This window comes from Brassica rapa, chromosome A03 (genome assembly GCF_000309985.2).
Source record: "Brassica rapa cultivar Chiifu-401-42 chromosome A03, CAAS_Brap_v3.01, whole genome shotgun sequence".
In the NCBI taxonomy this organism is placed as follows: Eukaryota; Viridiplantae; Streptophyta; class Magnoliopsida; order Brassicales; family Brassicaceae; genus Brassica; species Brassica rapa.
The window spans coordinates 27,587,338-27,601,547 of record NC_024797.2 but is presented as its reverse complement, the minus strand read 5'-3'; the positions used below and the strand labels follow the sequence as shown (position 1 = coordinate 27,601,547).

Genomic DNA, 14,210 nt, shown 5'->3' with positions numbered 1-14,210 from the left:
CATTAGTGTGTTTCAAGCATAAAGCAAGCCATTATTAATAGCATACTCAATAAACATTATTTGTCTAAAATTTAGTAAAATTAAAAGACATATTTAAGAGATAATCACAGTGTGACATAAAAGCTTTGTTTGCTTTATAACTTGATATTTTAAGATATTTTATTGGAGCTAGTTTAACAAAACATGAATTCAAGTAAACAAAGTTAATATCATCTTTTAAATCTAGCTTAATATGTAACGAAAAAAATAGTTTAGTAGATAAAAAATTAGATTAATAAGTAGATGTCTTAAAAGGCTTTATAGGTTCAAATTCAAAAGAAATGTATAAACTTACGAAACCAGAACCTCTTAATTATTAGAAAAGAGTGTTGAATCCTGGAACAAATCAACAAAGCGGTAGACAGTATTTAGCTGAAGCCGATCAACTAAACTCTCGGCTCCTGAACCGTCCAAATAAAACTACGTGATTACGCGTAATTGTGGTAGACTCCAATTATTAATTGTAAAAAAATCTTTTCGATGATGGATAACACTTTTGTAACTTGTAAGAACAAAATTAATAGTCAGACCTTTTTGATATTTATAATTATTTTAATTTAAATTAACGATCATATAAATGACAATACAACAAACGAAACAACTAGAACTAAGAAGACCCTCTCTCTCTCTCTAACAAATTTCCTTCGGTCTCCGAGAAAAAAAAAGAAGAAGAAGAAGCCAAAGTCAACGGCGGGAGGAAGAACGACAGGTTATTACCAAATTCCGGCGAGGTAATCCGACAATGCGAGGGTTACTTCTACTCTGTGGTGTTGTTCTGATTCAGCTTCTTGCTGCTCAAACCGATGCTCAAGGATCTAAAAGTAAATGGCAGACGCTCACCGGTGAGTACTCTCACTTTCTCTCATCTTGTATTAAACATCACTTCTTGATTATCTTTTTAATTTATTTTGCTTTGCGTGCTTACCAGGTTTCTCTCCTCGTGTGATTGCTCGTGGAGGGTTCTCTGGATTATTCCCAGATTCTAGCATCGATGCTTACAACTTCGCAATGCTGACTAGTGTAGAAGACGTTGTTCTGTGGTGTGATCTTCAGCTAACCAAAGACGGAGCTGGGATCTGCTTCCCTGGTTTAACAATGAGCAATGCTTCTAATATTGAAGCTGCTTACCCAAATCGTACAAACACTTACCTTGTTAATGGAGTCTCTACACAGGGCTGGTTCACCATCGATTTCTCCTTGAAAGATCTCAACAAAGTTAACTGTAAGTCTTCTTAACTTCCATTAGTGAGTGCTTTTGTAGAAAAAGAAAAATACTCTTAACTAGCATTAAATCATGTTTTATGATAAATTAACACGAAAAATGTTCAAAATAATATTTATTAAAAATAAAAAACAAATGTATAATTCATGTTTGGGTTTAAGAGTTAGTATTTTGAGGGTGAAGATGAGATTATGAGTTTGAATAATTTATATTATTTTTTTGGATAAGTATGTGTTATTTTGGGAACTTTTATCATTGGATGCTATTTTGTGGTAAACTTAGAAAGTGTTTTGTCCAAAAAACATATGTGTGACGGTTTGTCTCACCTTTTGTAGTAATTAGAGGTATATTATCTCGGTCAGAGAGATTCGATGGAAACGGCTACTCGATCTTGACGGTTCAAGATGTAAACACAGAGCTGAAACCACAAGGCCTTTGGTTAAACGTTCAGCACGAGGCCTTCTACGCGCAGCACAATCTAAGCATGACCACCTTTCTAACCACAGCTTCGAAAACTGTTATCATCGACTTCATCTCGTCCCCTGAAGTCAATTTCTTCAAGAAAATCGCTGGACGTTTCGGGCGTGAAGGACCAATCTTCGTGTTCCGTTTTCTCGAGAAAGAAACATTCGAGCCGACGACAAACAGAACATACGGTTCCATCTTGAGTAACTTGACTTTCGTCAAAACGTTTGCTTCAGGGATTCTTGTTCCCAAGTCTTACGTGTTGCCACTAGATGACAAGCAGTACTTGCTTCCGTCTACATCTTTAGTTCAAGATGCTCACAAAGCAGGACTTGAAGTGTTTGTGTCAGGTTTTGCTAATGATGTTGATATTGCACATGACTATAGTTATGATCCTGTCTCTGAGTATCTATCTTTTGTGGATAATGGCAACTTCTCTGTCGATGGTGTTCTCTCTGACTTTCCCATAAGTGCATCTGCATCCGTCGGTAAGCAAAGCAAAACTCTCTTATACAGACAAAGCTCTTTGTCCTTAATATAAAAGACTCAAAATTAAAACATTATTTTTCATGTTTTTATCAGAATGCTTCTCCCACATGGGCAGAAACGCTACAAAACAAGGTATGATCAGTTATAACTTTACTATGATTCTTGCTATGCCTTATCATGTAACTAAATGGTTTCATGTTTTTTCAGTTGATTTTCTTGTTATATCCAAAAATGGTGCGAGTGGGGACTATCCTGGATGTACAGACTTGGCATATGCCAAAGCAATCAAGGATGGTGCTGATGTTATCGACTGCTCGGTCCAAATGTCCAGTGACGGTACACCCTTTTGCTCAAGTTCCATCGATCTTGGGAAAACCACAATGGTCGCCCAAACTCCTTTGAGAAACCGTTCAACAAATGTTCCTGAGATTAGCTCACTTGGTGGTATATACACCTTTAGCCTCACCTGGCCTGAGATCCAGACCTTGACTCGTAAGTGTTTTCCTACTATTAATAGTAACTAGTTTGAGAGATTTCTATCTATACTCCTACTTGACCTAAAAGAGGTTACATATAGATACATACTACTTTGAAGCTAGATAACTTGCCATTCAAGTAACTATTCTCCAATTGTGTTTTTGCAGCTGCTATATCAAACCCATACAGAACATACAATATGTTTAGGAACCCAAACGAGAGAAACGCTGGGAAGCTTGTTTCACTTTCTGACTTCCTAAACTTGGCAAAGAACTCCACCTCTCTTTCCGGTGTTTTGATCAGTGTGGAGGTAACCTCTCTTGTACCTCCTTTAGTCTTAAAGGTTTTGGGATCATGACATCTTCTTGTGTCCCTCAGAATGCAGCATACCTGAGAGAGAACCAAGGGCTAGACGTGGTGAAAGCGGTTCTTGACACACTCACTGAAACCGGCTACACCAACATCACAACCAAAAAGGTGATGATTCAGTCAACAAACAGCTCGGTTCTACTCGACTTCAAGAAGCAGAGCCGGTACGAGACTGTGTACAAAGTTGAAGAAACCATCCGTGACATTCTCGACTCTGCTATAGAAGACATAAAGAGATTCGCTAGTGCTGTTGTCATTGTCAAATCATCGGTCTTTCCAGACTCTGAGGGTTTTGTCACGGGGCAAACCAATGTTGTGGAGAGGCTTCAGAAGTCTCAGCTTCCGGTATATGTTGAGCTGTTTCAGAATGAGTTTGTGTCTCAACCTTATGACTTCTTCTCTGACGCAAATGTTGAGATAAACTCTTATGTTACTGGAGCTGGTGTGAATGGAACCGTCACTGAGTTCCCTTTCACAGCTGCTAGATACAGAAGTAAGTGTGCCTAATGATTTACACCAAAAGTCTCACAACATAACATCAATAGTGCCTAACTTTTGTTTCTCTATTGTGCAGGGAATAGATGTTTGGGAAGCAAAGAAACTCCACCTTACATGGCTCCTGTCCAACCAGGTGGACTCTTACAAGTTGTGAATCATGCGTCCTTACCTCCAGCCGAAGCTCCAAACCCGGTTTTCACAGATGCTGATGTTACTGAGCCGCCACTACCTCCGGTTACAGCAAAAGCCCCAACCTCAACAACCCCTGGAACACCATCAAAACCATCAACCAATGCACCAGCACCTAGCGGACAAACCCGCCTCACCTTATCTCTTCTCCTTTCTGTTTTTCCAATGGCTATTGCCTCTCTTCTACTTCTGTGATCAAACCCTTGATCACACATCTTTGTTTGTGACAATGTCAGATCTTAACAACCGGAACCATAATATTTTCTCATGTTTATATTCTAGTTCTGTCCTAAAAAGAGCAGGATATTCTTGGAGTTCTGACGGGATGTGGTAGCTCACTTGGTAAGGACCTTGTGGGCCAATTGTCATGCTCACGGGTTCGACGCCAAGCGGAGGCGAACTACCCATTCTGTCATCAAATGCGGTACTGGGTGTTGGGCCTTGTCCCCAGCCCAGGTAAAGCCCTCCCGGGTGAAGTGGACCGCTGCCTAACCGGGCCCAGGGAAATGACCCACGTAAGTGGGGAACCCCTGGATTATCAAAAAAAAAAAAGAGCAGGATATTCTTGGAGTGTAACTTTCCCTCAGATTCATTTGTTGTTGTAACATATACTCTTACTACTATTGCCTTGTGTCTTGTTATATCTACTAGAGTCTTGTCTGCGCTACGCGCGGATTGCATATCACAATATCATAAGTTGGATTTTAAAAGAAATTTTGTTAAAATTTGAAATAGCTTTATATAATATTCGACCATAATCGTTGAATATTTGACTATAAAAAAAGTAGATGATGATAAATTGAGGTGTCAGCTTTGTCATTTTTGATTTGATGATCTTTTCTTTTTTCTTTTTTGGATCTTCTATTGTCGTAAGTCGATGTTTTGAAGAATTTCTTTACCTGGAAATCTTGGTTTGTTTTTCTTTTAAAAGCTTCTGATTATACTGTTGTTGTGGAAGTACCGTAGCCTATTGGTTAAAGTTTAAAGGCTTCTACACCCAGGTCTGGGGTTCGAATCTCAGATTATGCAATTTATTGCAGATTACAGGAAATCTAGGTTTCAAGTTCCGGAGAGAGCGGTTTATTAAACAATTATGCAGACTACAGAGGAAAGGTTTGCAAGGGATCCTCAACATGGTGCAAGTAAATCTGGCTAGGCGTGGATCTTCATAGGACGGTTCAGGTGATGCAGTTAGGCGTAGGTCTTCATAAGGCAGGTAGTATTGTCGGTTATCGAATCTTCTATGTAATCTTTCATATATCATAATTGTAAGATCATAATAAATCAGCGTTAAAAAAAGATTATATCTATACTATTAAAGCAGAATCCCTACTGGGATTCTGCCCCTGGCTTGTCAAAATAATTACAACCTTCTGCCATTGCCTATTTTCCTTTTTTTTTTTAACGAAAATCGTGCATATTAATTCACCAATCATAACTAACTATTTTTAAATCCAATCACACAACATTCGAACCCAAACAGATTCGACCTAATCCCAAAAACAAAAAATGGCCCAAACTAAAGTTTCAATTTCTGTACAGATCTTTTAAAATAATGGGCCATTTGGGCCTTGATATTCAACATAGATTTTCAACATAATTGAAGCATATTATATTATTTGTCATTTTCAGATATAAACCTACTGCAGTTTTTTGTATTTAATTTTATTATTTGATTAAACTTTTATAAATTCTTAGTTTGAATAAACATTAGATATGTATAATTAAAAACGTTATTATTTAATGAATTTTCAATATATTAGTTTATGATAATTAAAAATATATACAATAAACTTTAAAATATATAAACACTACATAATTAGTATTATTTATCAGAAATATAACATTTTTTGAATCCATTCTAAATTTCATTCCTATTTTGTACACATAAAAAATCATTTCAAACAGAATAAATACAAAAAATACATAAACAATAGGCACATTTTTAAATGTATTATAAATTATAAATTCTAGGAAAAACCTTCTACTTTACAAATATTTATCATTTTCAAATAAAATTTAAATAGAAAACGATTCCGCGCTTTGAAAGCGCGGGTCAAAATCTAGTTGTTGTTGAAGTAAAATATCGTTTATATTGTTGAATCGAGCAATAAATACAAAATGTCGTACATGGTAATTCAAATGTTGCTTTTGCGGTGTATTTATATTTGGGTTAATACTCTTAGGAAGACAACTTGGTTTTCTAATCATTGACACTTCGTAATTGTATAAAATTAGTCGCATGTTTTTCACATATAGAAAGGCGTACATATGTCGCCATACAGTAATCTTTTAGATGATAATGGAGATTGTGTTAACTTTTTCATGTTTTTTCGGGTGTAATTGTTCGGAAGCAAACTTATCACATTTACGGTAAATAAAATTTTGACATGTTAATTTTTTTATTAACCAATTCTCTTGTCAAATCGAGAACGCTATGTGTAATGTTAGGGCTGGGCAAAAAACCCAGATCCAAAGAACCGAACCGAACCCGATCCGAAAAAGTAATACTAAACCCGAATAGAAATTGATTAAATATCCAAACGTGCTCAAAATTTTGGTATTTAAAGAATCGAAACCGAACCGACCCGAACCAAAATATCTCGGGTACCAGAATGTAACTGAAATAGATTTATATACCAAAATATATTACTTATTTTTAGATTTAATATATATTAAAAACATCCAAAATATATAAAATACTTTTAAGTTGTCTAAATACTTGAAAATATGCATAAATAGTCAGAAGTAAATATCTAAAATAGCTAAAATATATTCAAAATACCAAAATGCTCGAAATATCTATTGATTTTCTATCCAAATATTCAAATAAAACTAATTTATATGTTAGTTTTAGGTATTTTAACATATATTATACAAACTTATATGTAATATATTATTCTGTTTTATAGATTTTGAGAAATTTTAAGCATATAATGAATATTAAAATTTTAAAAATAATTTAAATGGGTTATCCGAACCCGAACAGAACCCGCAAAGATCCGAACTGAACCCGAACCAAAATTTAGAAATACCCGAATGGGACTGAAATCTTTAAATTCGAAAATACAAAACCCGATTATATCCGAACCAAATCCGAATGAGTATCCGAACGCCCACCCCTATGTAATGTAATTAACAGTTTTTAAAAAACGTTTTATGTAAACAAAATTGTAGCCAGATCATAGCTTTTTTTTTGAACATATAGTCAGCTCATAGTTGCGTCGGATTCCCATAAAATGATCATGTCTAAGGGAGAGCTGAGGGTTCTTTGGCTTTAACAACTCGTCGTTTGCCATATTAACAACAAAAGAAGCTCGTCTGATTTCACTGAAGCTTCTGTTTGTCAATTCTCGAAGGCATCAAAATGATTACACGTACGTATGAACATAATTTCTATAGACTATAAGCCCTAAGAAGTATTAAAAATAAATAAGCATGACTCAGCCAAAGGGATCATGAGAAGCATAAAGTCAGAAACTTTAATAGTTTGAGGAACAGAGAACCCTATAACCCAGCAAAAGAGATTTTACTTAAAACAGTTGCGGGATCATGGAAAAAATGTTACTAAAAGGGTAATCAGTGAAACCCAGCCATAAAACAGAAGCAGAAGAAAACGAAGCTTAATAAACCTGTTCTTAAAAAAAATAAAGCTAACACGTTTTACATAAATTATCCAGTCCTAGATCTTGACGATTCTTTGTTGGTGCAAAAGGAACTCCTTTCTCTTCTGCCAACCAATTTTTTTCCTTCTGAATTTGAACTACAACAGCATGAAGAACACACAACTGTGTCCTGACTTCTGAGTCTTTCAATATGCAATAGAAACAGCCAACTCGAGTGATATACAAAGAACTTGTTGTTGCACAAAAATCAGATTGCTGTTTCCGATGGAGTGACTGCATTGTGAACACTTGATGAAGACGATCAGATGCTTGTGTGGCATTATTGACAGCAGTGAGCGGATCGTTCATCGACAGTGTTTCTGGTACATCACCATAACTGATATGAGTGAACCTGAATCCTTCATCGAAAATGTTTCTGAGGGCTGGATAGAAAAAAATACAGAGAAACCTGAATTGTCCATAGGTTTACCAGCGGGAAATGCTGATTCATGCTCCTTGATCTCGACAACAACACAATCAGACATAAAAAAATGTCTTAGCCACGGCTGAAGCATACTCTAAGCAACATCTTACAACCTTCAAAAACATTCGTTTAGAACATAAAAAACATGATATTTCAATATGCAATAAAATAAGGATCTTTACTCACTTTGGTTGGATCAATGATTACTGCTAAAAATAGATCTTTGTATGTGTCAGCTGCATTGTTGTGGCAGTTTTTCTGGTTGCAGCTAGAGAGTACCTGTGAACCGGAGGAAAATAATATTAGCTTAGTTTCTATATTAAAACTCCAACTTGCAATATATATAATATGCTTTTACATTGTTTACCTTTTCGATGACAACACTACCATAAACACCAGCGTTCTTAGCAGTTAAATTCAACAGGCAGCTCAATGCTTTCTTATCAACGCCAGCACCTGACGGATAAAATTATTGCAAAAACGCTATTATAACCATGTGTTTTTCCTGCTGTAATTAGTAGTATAGACTAACCTTTTCTTTATCTTCTGCTAGAGTCCCTTTAATGGCATCCACTTTCGATGCAAATCTTAGCAGAATGCATCCACCTCCAACAACAATACCTTCTTCCACAGTCCCTAATATATTAAAAGGTTCTATGAATTAGTGTCACCATACAAAATATATCAATATTATTTGCTTAGAGATTATGTTACTACCTTCGTATCACTAAGAGCATAGAAAGTGTTATGCAGCTGATCTTGTTTTAAACGCTACAATAAAAATATTGTACTGTTAATACTTGATTACTCAGTTACTATCAAGGGCTCAAAGCACATTCAGTCAACTGTAAGAAAAAGATGTTTCATCGCCATTCTGTAACAGAAGAAGGGTAAAAATTAGATTAGATCAACAAAGTTTTAAATTATAAGGATTTCCAAAAACAAAACAAAAATCATAATAAAATAAATAATTTACGGAAAGTTTCTGTATCTCTTTGTCTAACATTAGCATCGTCGAAGAAATAAACAGACGGGTCTGGTTTATTCCGCTGTGTTCTTTTCCATATGGATGTGAATGAATTTTAGCAAATTTTGTGGAGTAGGAGGGATGCGAGAGAACCAGCTGACATATATCTATATACAGTGTTGTGAAGGTAGGGATGTTGAAGAGGTTGATTGCTTTCTATAGTTACTTTCATGAAGAAGCCCTCAATGAATCATAATGGTAGGCGTTACATTGGAGATCTTGAAGAGTATATCAGGTTAGGTTTTGGTTGGTCACAATGAGGGAGATGAAGAGAGTTAACGACGTAAGTGGAGTAGAAGTTAATATACACTTTCTGGCCACATAATGAGTTTACGGAAGACCAACCCACAAAATTAATTGGGCTCGGATATATGTTGCAATAGTTTACTTTTGGGCTGGAGAATATGCTAGATGACATGTCACATTGATTGGTCCTAAATATTTTAGCTGAAGTGGACACTTTTAGAAGCCACAAAATTAGTTTCTTTTATATAGTGGGATAATATATATATATATATATTTTTATATCTATAATATTGTATTCATGTAATATCAATTTCTTATTGCACTGAACAAAAAGAAATTGTTTTCTTGGGTTAAAATCGTTTTTGCTTCCATCTCCTGGAACAACTGTTTCACAAATTGGTCTTTCCTTTGATGAGCTGATCTTTTTGACCATTTCCCTTAACACTTGAGCTACTCCATCAGAATCATTATTCTTACAGAAGGTAGTTATCAAACATATTGAATGTTTGATCATGGCAACCGCTCCTAATCAAATTATGCTTATGTATTGAATTTTGTAAAGCAGACATTTCTCTATAAGCCCATGAGCGATAGAAAAAATAAAATAAATACAAATGGAGATGCAGGGTATCGATCCCCGTACCTCTCGCATGCTAAGCGAGCGCTCTACCATCTGAGCTACATCCCCATTGATACTTTAGCGAGTGATAGCACAATAGTTTTACAAATCTATTTTTGCCTGAGGAGCAACTCTTTTTGTTTTAGCCATTTGTATTCAATCTGTCGTATTGCTTAGAGGTGTTCAATCCGGATATCGGTTCGGTTTAGGTTCGTTTTTTTCGGTTTTCGGTATTTCGGTTAGTAAAATATAACTACCATTCTAAATCCCTATTTACTTTGGTTCGGTTCGGTTTATATACCGTCAGTTTTCGGTTTATTCAGTTTTATACCAAAAAACATAATTATTTAGTTTGAGATCATATTATATGAATTTTAGAGTCATATTGTCAACATAGTCATTTATTAAAAATATATTACATGTTCAAATAAATGAACAAAAAAGTAAAAATGCTTTTACCATCAAATAAAATAATCAAATCTATAACTAAAATCAAAGCTTGAAATTTTGAAAATAAAAATATGAAACAAAGCAGAAACATGAAAGAAAAAATTTTCTACTCTTCCATATTTAGTGTTCATTAAAGTCATGCTTTTTCAATTGAACACGAAACTCTGTTTGTTTACAAATAAGAAAAAAATTGTGAAAATTTTCCATTAATTATTGTCCACCAAATTTATAATCTTCATATTAATTTAGTGAAGACTAAAATAAAGCAAAAAGATCAAAAACGATTTAGAAAATAAGATGTCTGAATTGCGATGTATTGTTATTTAATTATAGTTCAAATGTTTCAGAAATTAAAGTTCTTTATTACTATAAAATTATGGTAATAGTTATTAACACAAATTTAACTTATGTAACAAATAGATTTTCATGTATTGTTATAAAATAGATACATATTTACATGTTTCTACTTTTAATCGGCTTTGTTCGGTTTATTCGGTTTAATCGGTTATATACCAAACCATATCCAAATCCTACGGTTTTTATAAAATTATATCCATTCAAAACTAAACCATATTGTCTATGTCGGTACGGTTCGGTTTCACCGTATTGAACAGACTATTGCTCCTCAGCAAGCTCGTACTAAAGCAAGCCCGTAATGATTTTATCAAACAACGCCTCAGGCATAAACAAAAACATCCAAAAACATGGCCTTGTGTCTTGTAATCTACAAGATGAAATCTACAAGTAGGAGAGACATTACAAGTTGATGTAAAAGGAGAAGAGTCTCACCATCATCTTTTCTTCGTAATTGTTTGAGGAAGCAAACAACCAAACTGTGACAGCTCAAACAAGAAAAGTACAAACTCTGTTTGGATACGTTATTCTTCTTCTTTCTCTTCGTATTTTTTTTTCTGTTCATATTTAGTCCAAATTGAGTTCGTTAATCCCGTATTTGAATCCTCAAAATCAAAGCAAAAGATGAATCAATACATGAAAAGTAATCACTTTGGAGCCCTTTTGCACAATGTTTTAATAGAAAAATCACAACTTTCTCGTGAACAATTCGAAACAAAAGTTTAAACCAAAGATAAAAAAAAAATTCTGTAAGAAAAAAAAAAGAAACATTAACAATTAGAGTTACAAACAAGAGCACACAACATGGAAGAATCTTTTGGAGAAATCTAAAGAATAGTGTGATCGAGAATCAACGATCTCTCTAGTTATTACACCTCAAATCTCTCTTTTATCATCCACATCTTTTGTATCTTTGCAGCTACCCAAATCTGATCTTCTCTTTATGTAAGAATTTTAATAACAGAAATAAAACTCTTTTTGTGATGCTAAGAAAAAAAAACAGAAACTCACTGTGATGAAAGTTTTGAAGATATTTGCTTTTTTTATGCTTCAATACCTGAAAAAAAATGTTAAATCAAAATGTATCAGATGAGATCAACAAAGCTTAAAGCCTTTAAGATGCTGATGAGTGTGTGTACCAACCTCTATTTCCTCCGACACTGTAGCTTCTTGGGTAACCTTCAGAGGCGTTACCAGATGGGTCTGATGCTACATTGTCAAAACCAAACCCATAAGAGCGAGACAAGCCGTCTAACTCATTAGCAGACTGATGAGGCATCGCCTGCTGCCACGTTGAGTCGCTATAAACCGAGTTCCCTCTGTACATTTCCCCTATAGACCCATCAAAACCGTTTGTATTGTTGTTGTTGTTGTTACTACCAGAGAATGGTAACGCAGAAAGTCCAGAACTTGTCCCAAAGCTTCTCCCATAGCCATTAGCATCCGAAAGTCCCCAGTTTCCTCTATTGTTACCAACAGAGACACCCAAGTTCCAACCAGGACCAGAAGAATCAGTTCTGTTTCCCCACAGCAAGTCTCTATTGCTTGGGTTGTAAGCAGAGTCGCCTCTGTTGAATCCTATTGGAGAGTTGTTGTAACGGTTTGGTGAAGCATTATTGAAGTATTGGTTCCCAGGGATACGGTTATTATACCCAAGAGTAGCGTTTCCATCAAAGCTAGAGTTCAAACTCAGTTCTTGATTCAAACCAAGACCAAAGTTACTAGAGAAAGCATTCCTCCCGCTACCAATAGGACTAAACCGACCTATGTTGTTACTATTATAACCAGGAGCAAAGCTATTGAAGTAGCTATTATTACCAGATGGCCTATTAGGTACTACTACTCCATAGTTGTTACCACCATACCCACCAAGAAGAGGGCTTCGGTTAGCAGCAAGAGGAAGAGCCGAGGAGGAAGAAGGCTCCTTCGGCACTGCTCTTTTGACCTCAACCATTTTGCCGTTTAGCTCGTGGAACGTCTTGTGAAGAACCATGTCAACAGACTCCTCTGAATCAAAAGTGATGAATCCAAAGCCACGTGGCCTCTGCGTGTTGTGATCATACATCACCACAACGTCTGCGATCGTACCGAACTGATCAAAGTAGTTCTTGAACTCGGCTTCGGTGATGCTAGACGGTAAACCTCCAACGAAGATCTTCTTGGTTCGATTGCTGCCACCACCGTGTTGGCTAGGTGAGGAGGAGATAAGGTGCATTGGACTCGCGTGGCGTTTCAGCACTTGCTGGTCGTCACGTGGCACAGCTTTCTTCGCCTCCACCTGAAAACAAAAGGACTCTTCAATCCTTTTATCATTTGATCTAAACACTAAGACTCATCAACTTAGGACACACAAAGACAGATCTATGAGACAACAACAATGATCAGATGAAAGATGTGAAAGTTTACTAACCGTGCGGCCATCGATGATGTGTTTCTCCAAGATGACTCGCTCTGCAACAGAAGGATCTGCAAAGACGATGAAGCCAAAGCCACGTGCACGTCCCGTGGTACGGTCACGCATGATCACGGACTCGACCAAATCACCGTACTTGCTAAAATACTCTCGAAGCCGTTCTTCGTCTGTGTCCCATGAGATCCCGCCGATGAAGAGCTTCCCCAGATCCGATACAGATTCCATCTTTTGCTCCTGCGAATAACAAATCAATGAATCCGATCTTAAGAACACACAGATCAGTTTCTCATTTCATCTAACAACAGAACAAATCTTGGATCGTGTCTTAAAGAGCTCAAGATTTACGGACAGAGAAACATGGAAATCTACTTTTGTCTGAAAAAAAAACAGAATCCAAATCTCAGTCCCGATCAAATCGGAATTGAGTATCTTTTCAAATCTGACAATGGATCAACCAACAAAAACAAAACTAAAACAGAGGAATGAAGAAAACAGAGGATCAACGAGATGAGCAACAGCAAACAGACAAAGACAGAAGAAGAAGATGATGAGGAAAAAAAAAACGTTAGATTTGAACTTGTGGAGAAGGAAATTCACCATCTTGGAGAGAGGACCCAGATGATGGAAAATGTGGAGAGAACCTTTTAAGATCTGGAGAAAGGGACAAGGACAAGAGAAACAGAGAATGTTTTGTTCATTCTATAAGACATCCACTCTTTCTGTTTCTCTCTCTCTCTATAGGGTTCTTATGGCCTCCCTCTCTCTCTCTCTCTCAAACTTATTTAAAACTTTTCCTTTTATTATTTTTTTCTTTCTGTAATGCTTTCTTGATTTTTAAGTTATTAATTTCGATTACTTGAAATTCATTAAGAAGGATTCCTTTTTTCCTCAGGCCAGAGATGGTAAAACAACAGTCACATATAATAATAGGGTGGGAAGATTTGAGATTTGCATCTCTGTAAGAATCTTATTTTTGGGTTGTTAAAGAGCGGCAGCTGATGGAAGATGATATAGCTCCCTTAGTTTTATATTTCTATATTTTCCCGTAAATATATTGATCCTCTAGTCTATAATTTATTTGACAGCTAATAATTTATTTATGAGAAGCAATCAAACTAATAATTTTCCAATATTAATTGGGATTAAATTTAGTTATAGAGTCGCTTAGAAAAAATCAACAGTAGTGTGTTAGCAAATCTAGAAAATAATATTTTAAAATAAATAAAATGATGTCAAAAATCTTCTTAATGAACATAATTAGTAA

General features: G+C 35.6%; 2 protein-coding genes and 1 non-coding gene across 6 annotated transcripts; 1 reads left to right on the top strand and 2 right to left on the bottom strand.

Annotated features, from left to right (window-relative positions):
• The first annotated feature begins 640 nt into the window (after positions 1-640).
• On the top strand, positions 641-4,395 carry LOC103861647 (glycerophosphodiester phosphodiesterase GDPDL3). Of its 3 annotated transcripts, none has more exons than XR_004456146.1 (9): positions 641-881; positions 968-1,261; positions 1,597-2,214; positions 2,309-2,347; positions 2,423-2,707; positions 2,860-3,002; positions 3,071-3,554; positions 3,636-4,039; positions 4,297-4,395. XR_004456146.1 is itself a non-coding variant. In XM_009139361.3 (8 exons), exons 1-8 carry the CDS (start codon positions 782-784, stop codon positions 3,941-3,943), a joined length of 2,271 nt encoding a protein of 756 aa, XP_009137609.2. In that variant the 5' UTR covers positions 641-781; the 3' UTR covers positions 3,944-4,056. The 3 variants fall into 3 exon arrangements, 1 of the variants encoding a protein (XP_009137609.2); XR_004456145.1 differs by having other exon boundaries at positions 3,636-4,050; positions 4,307-4,395; XM_009139361.3 differs by lacking the exon at positions 4,297-4,395 and having other exon boundaries at positions 3,636-4,056.
• Positions 4,396-9,725: 5,330 nt separating this feature from the next.
• TRNAA-AGC lies at positions 9,726-9,798 on the bottom strand. The gene has a single exon. It is a non-coding gene; the product is annotated as a tRNA-Ala (tRNA).
• Positions 9,799-11,162: 1,364 nt separating this feature from the next.
• Positions 11,163-13,917, bottom strand: LOC103861645 (heterogeneous nuclear ribonucleoprotein 1). Of its 2 annotated transcripts, XM_033287089.1 has the most exons (5): positions 13,544-13,917; positions 12,944-13,180; positions 11,677-12,811; positions 11,545-11,590; positions 11,163-11,462 (listed from the first exon to the last, which is right to left on the bottom strand). In XM_033287089.1, exons 1-4 carry the CDS (start codon positions 13,544-13,546, stop codon positions 11,577-11,579), a joined length of 1,389 nt encoding a protein of 462 aa, XP_033142980.1. In that variant the 5' UTR covers positions 13,547-13,917; the 3' UTR covers positions 11,163-11,462; positions 11,545-11,576. The 2 variants fall into 2 exon arrangements, with proteins under 2 accessions (XP_033142980.1, XP_009137608.1); XM_009139360.3 differs by having other exon boundaries at positions 11,167-11,590; positions 13,544-13,902.
• Between the last annotated feature and the right edge of the window lie 293 nt (positions 13,918-14,210).

Excerpts from the sequence above, each read along its gene's own strand:
- LOC103861647 (XM_009139361.3), top strand. The coding sequence starts at position 782 with ATGCGAGGGTTACTTCTACTCTGTGGTGTTGTTCTGATTCAGCTTCTT. Across the intron at positions 2,348-2,422 it reads CAGAAACGCTACAAAACAAG|TTGATTTTCTTGTTATATCC; the intron begins GTATGATCAGTT and ends ATGTTTTTTCAG. Across the intron at positions 3,555-3,635 it reads CACAGCTGCTAGATACAGAA|GGAATAGATGTTTGGGAAGC; the intron begins GTAAGTGTGCCT and ends TCTATTGTGCAG.
- LOC103861645 (XM_033287089.1), bottom strand. Across the intron at positions 12,812-12,943 it reads ACATCATCGATGGCCGCACG|GTGGAGGCGAAGAAAGCTGT; the intron begins GTTAGTAAACTT and ends TTTTGTTTTCAG.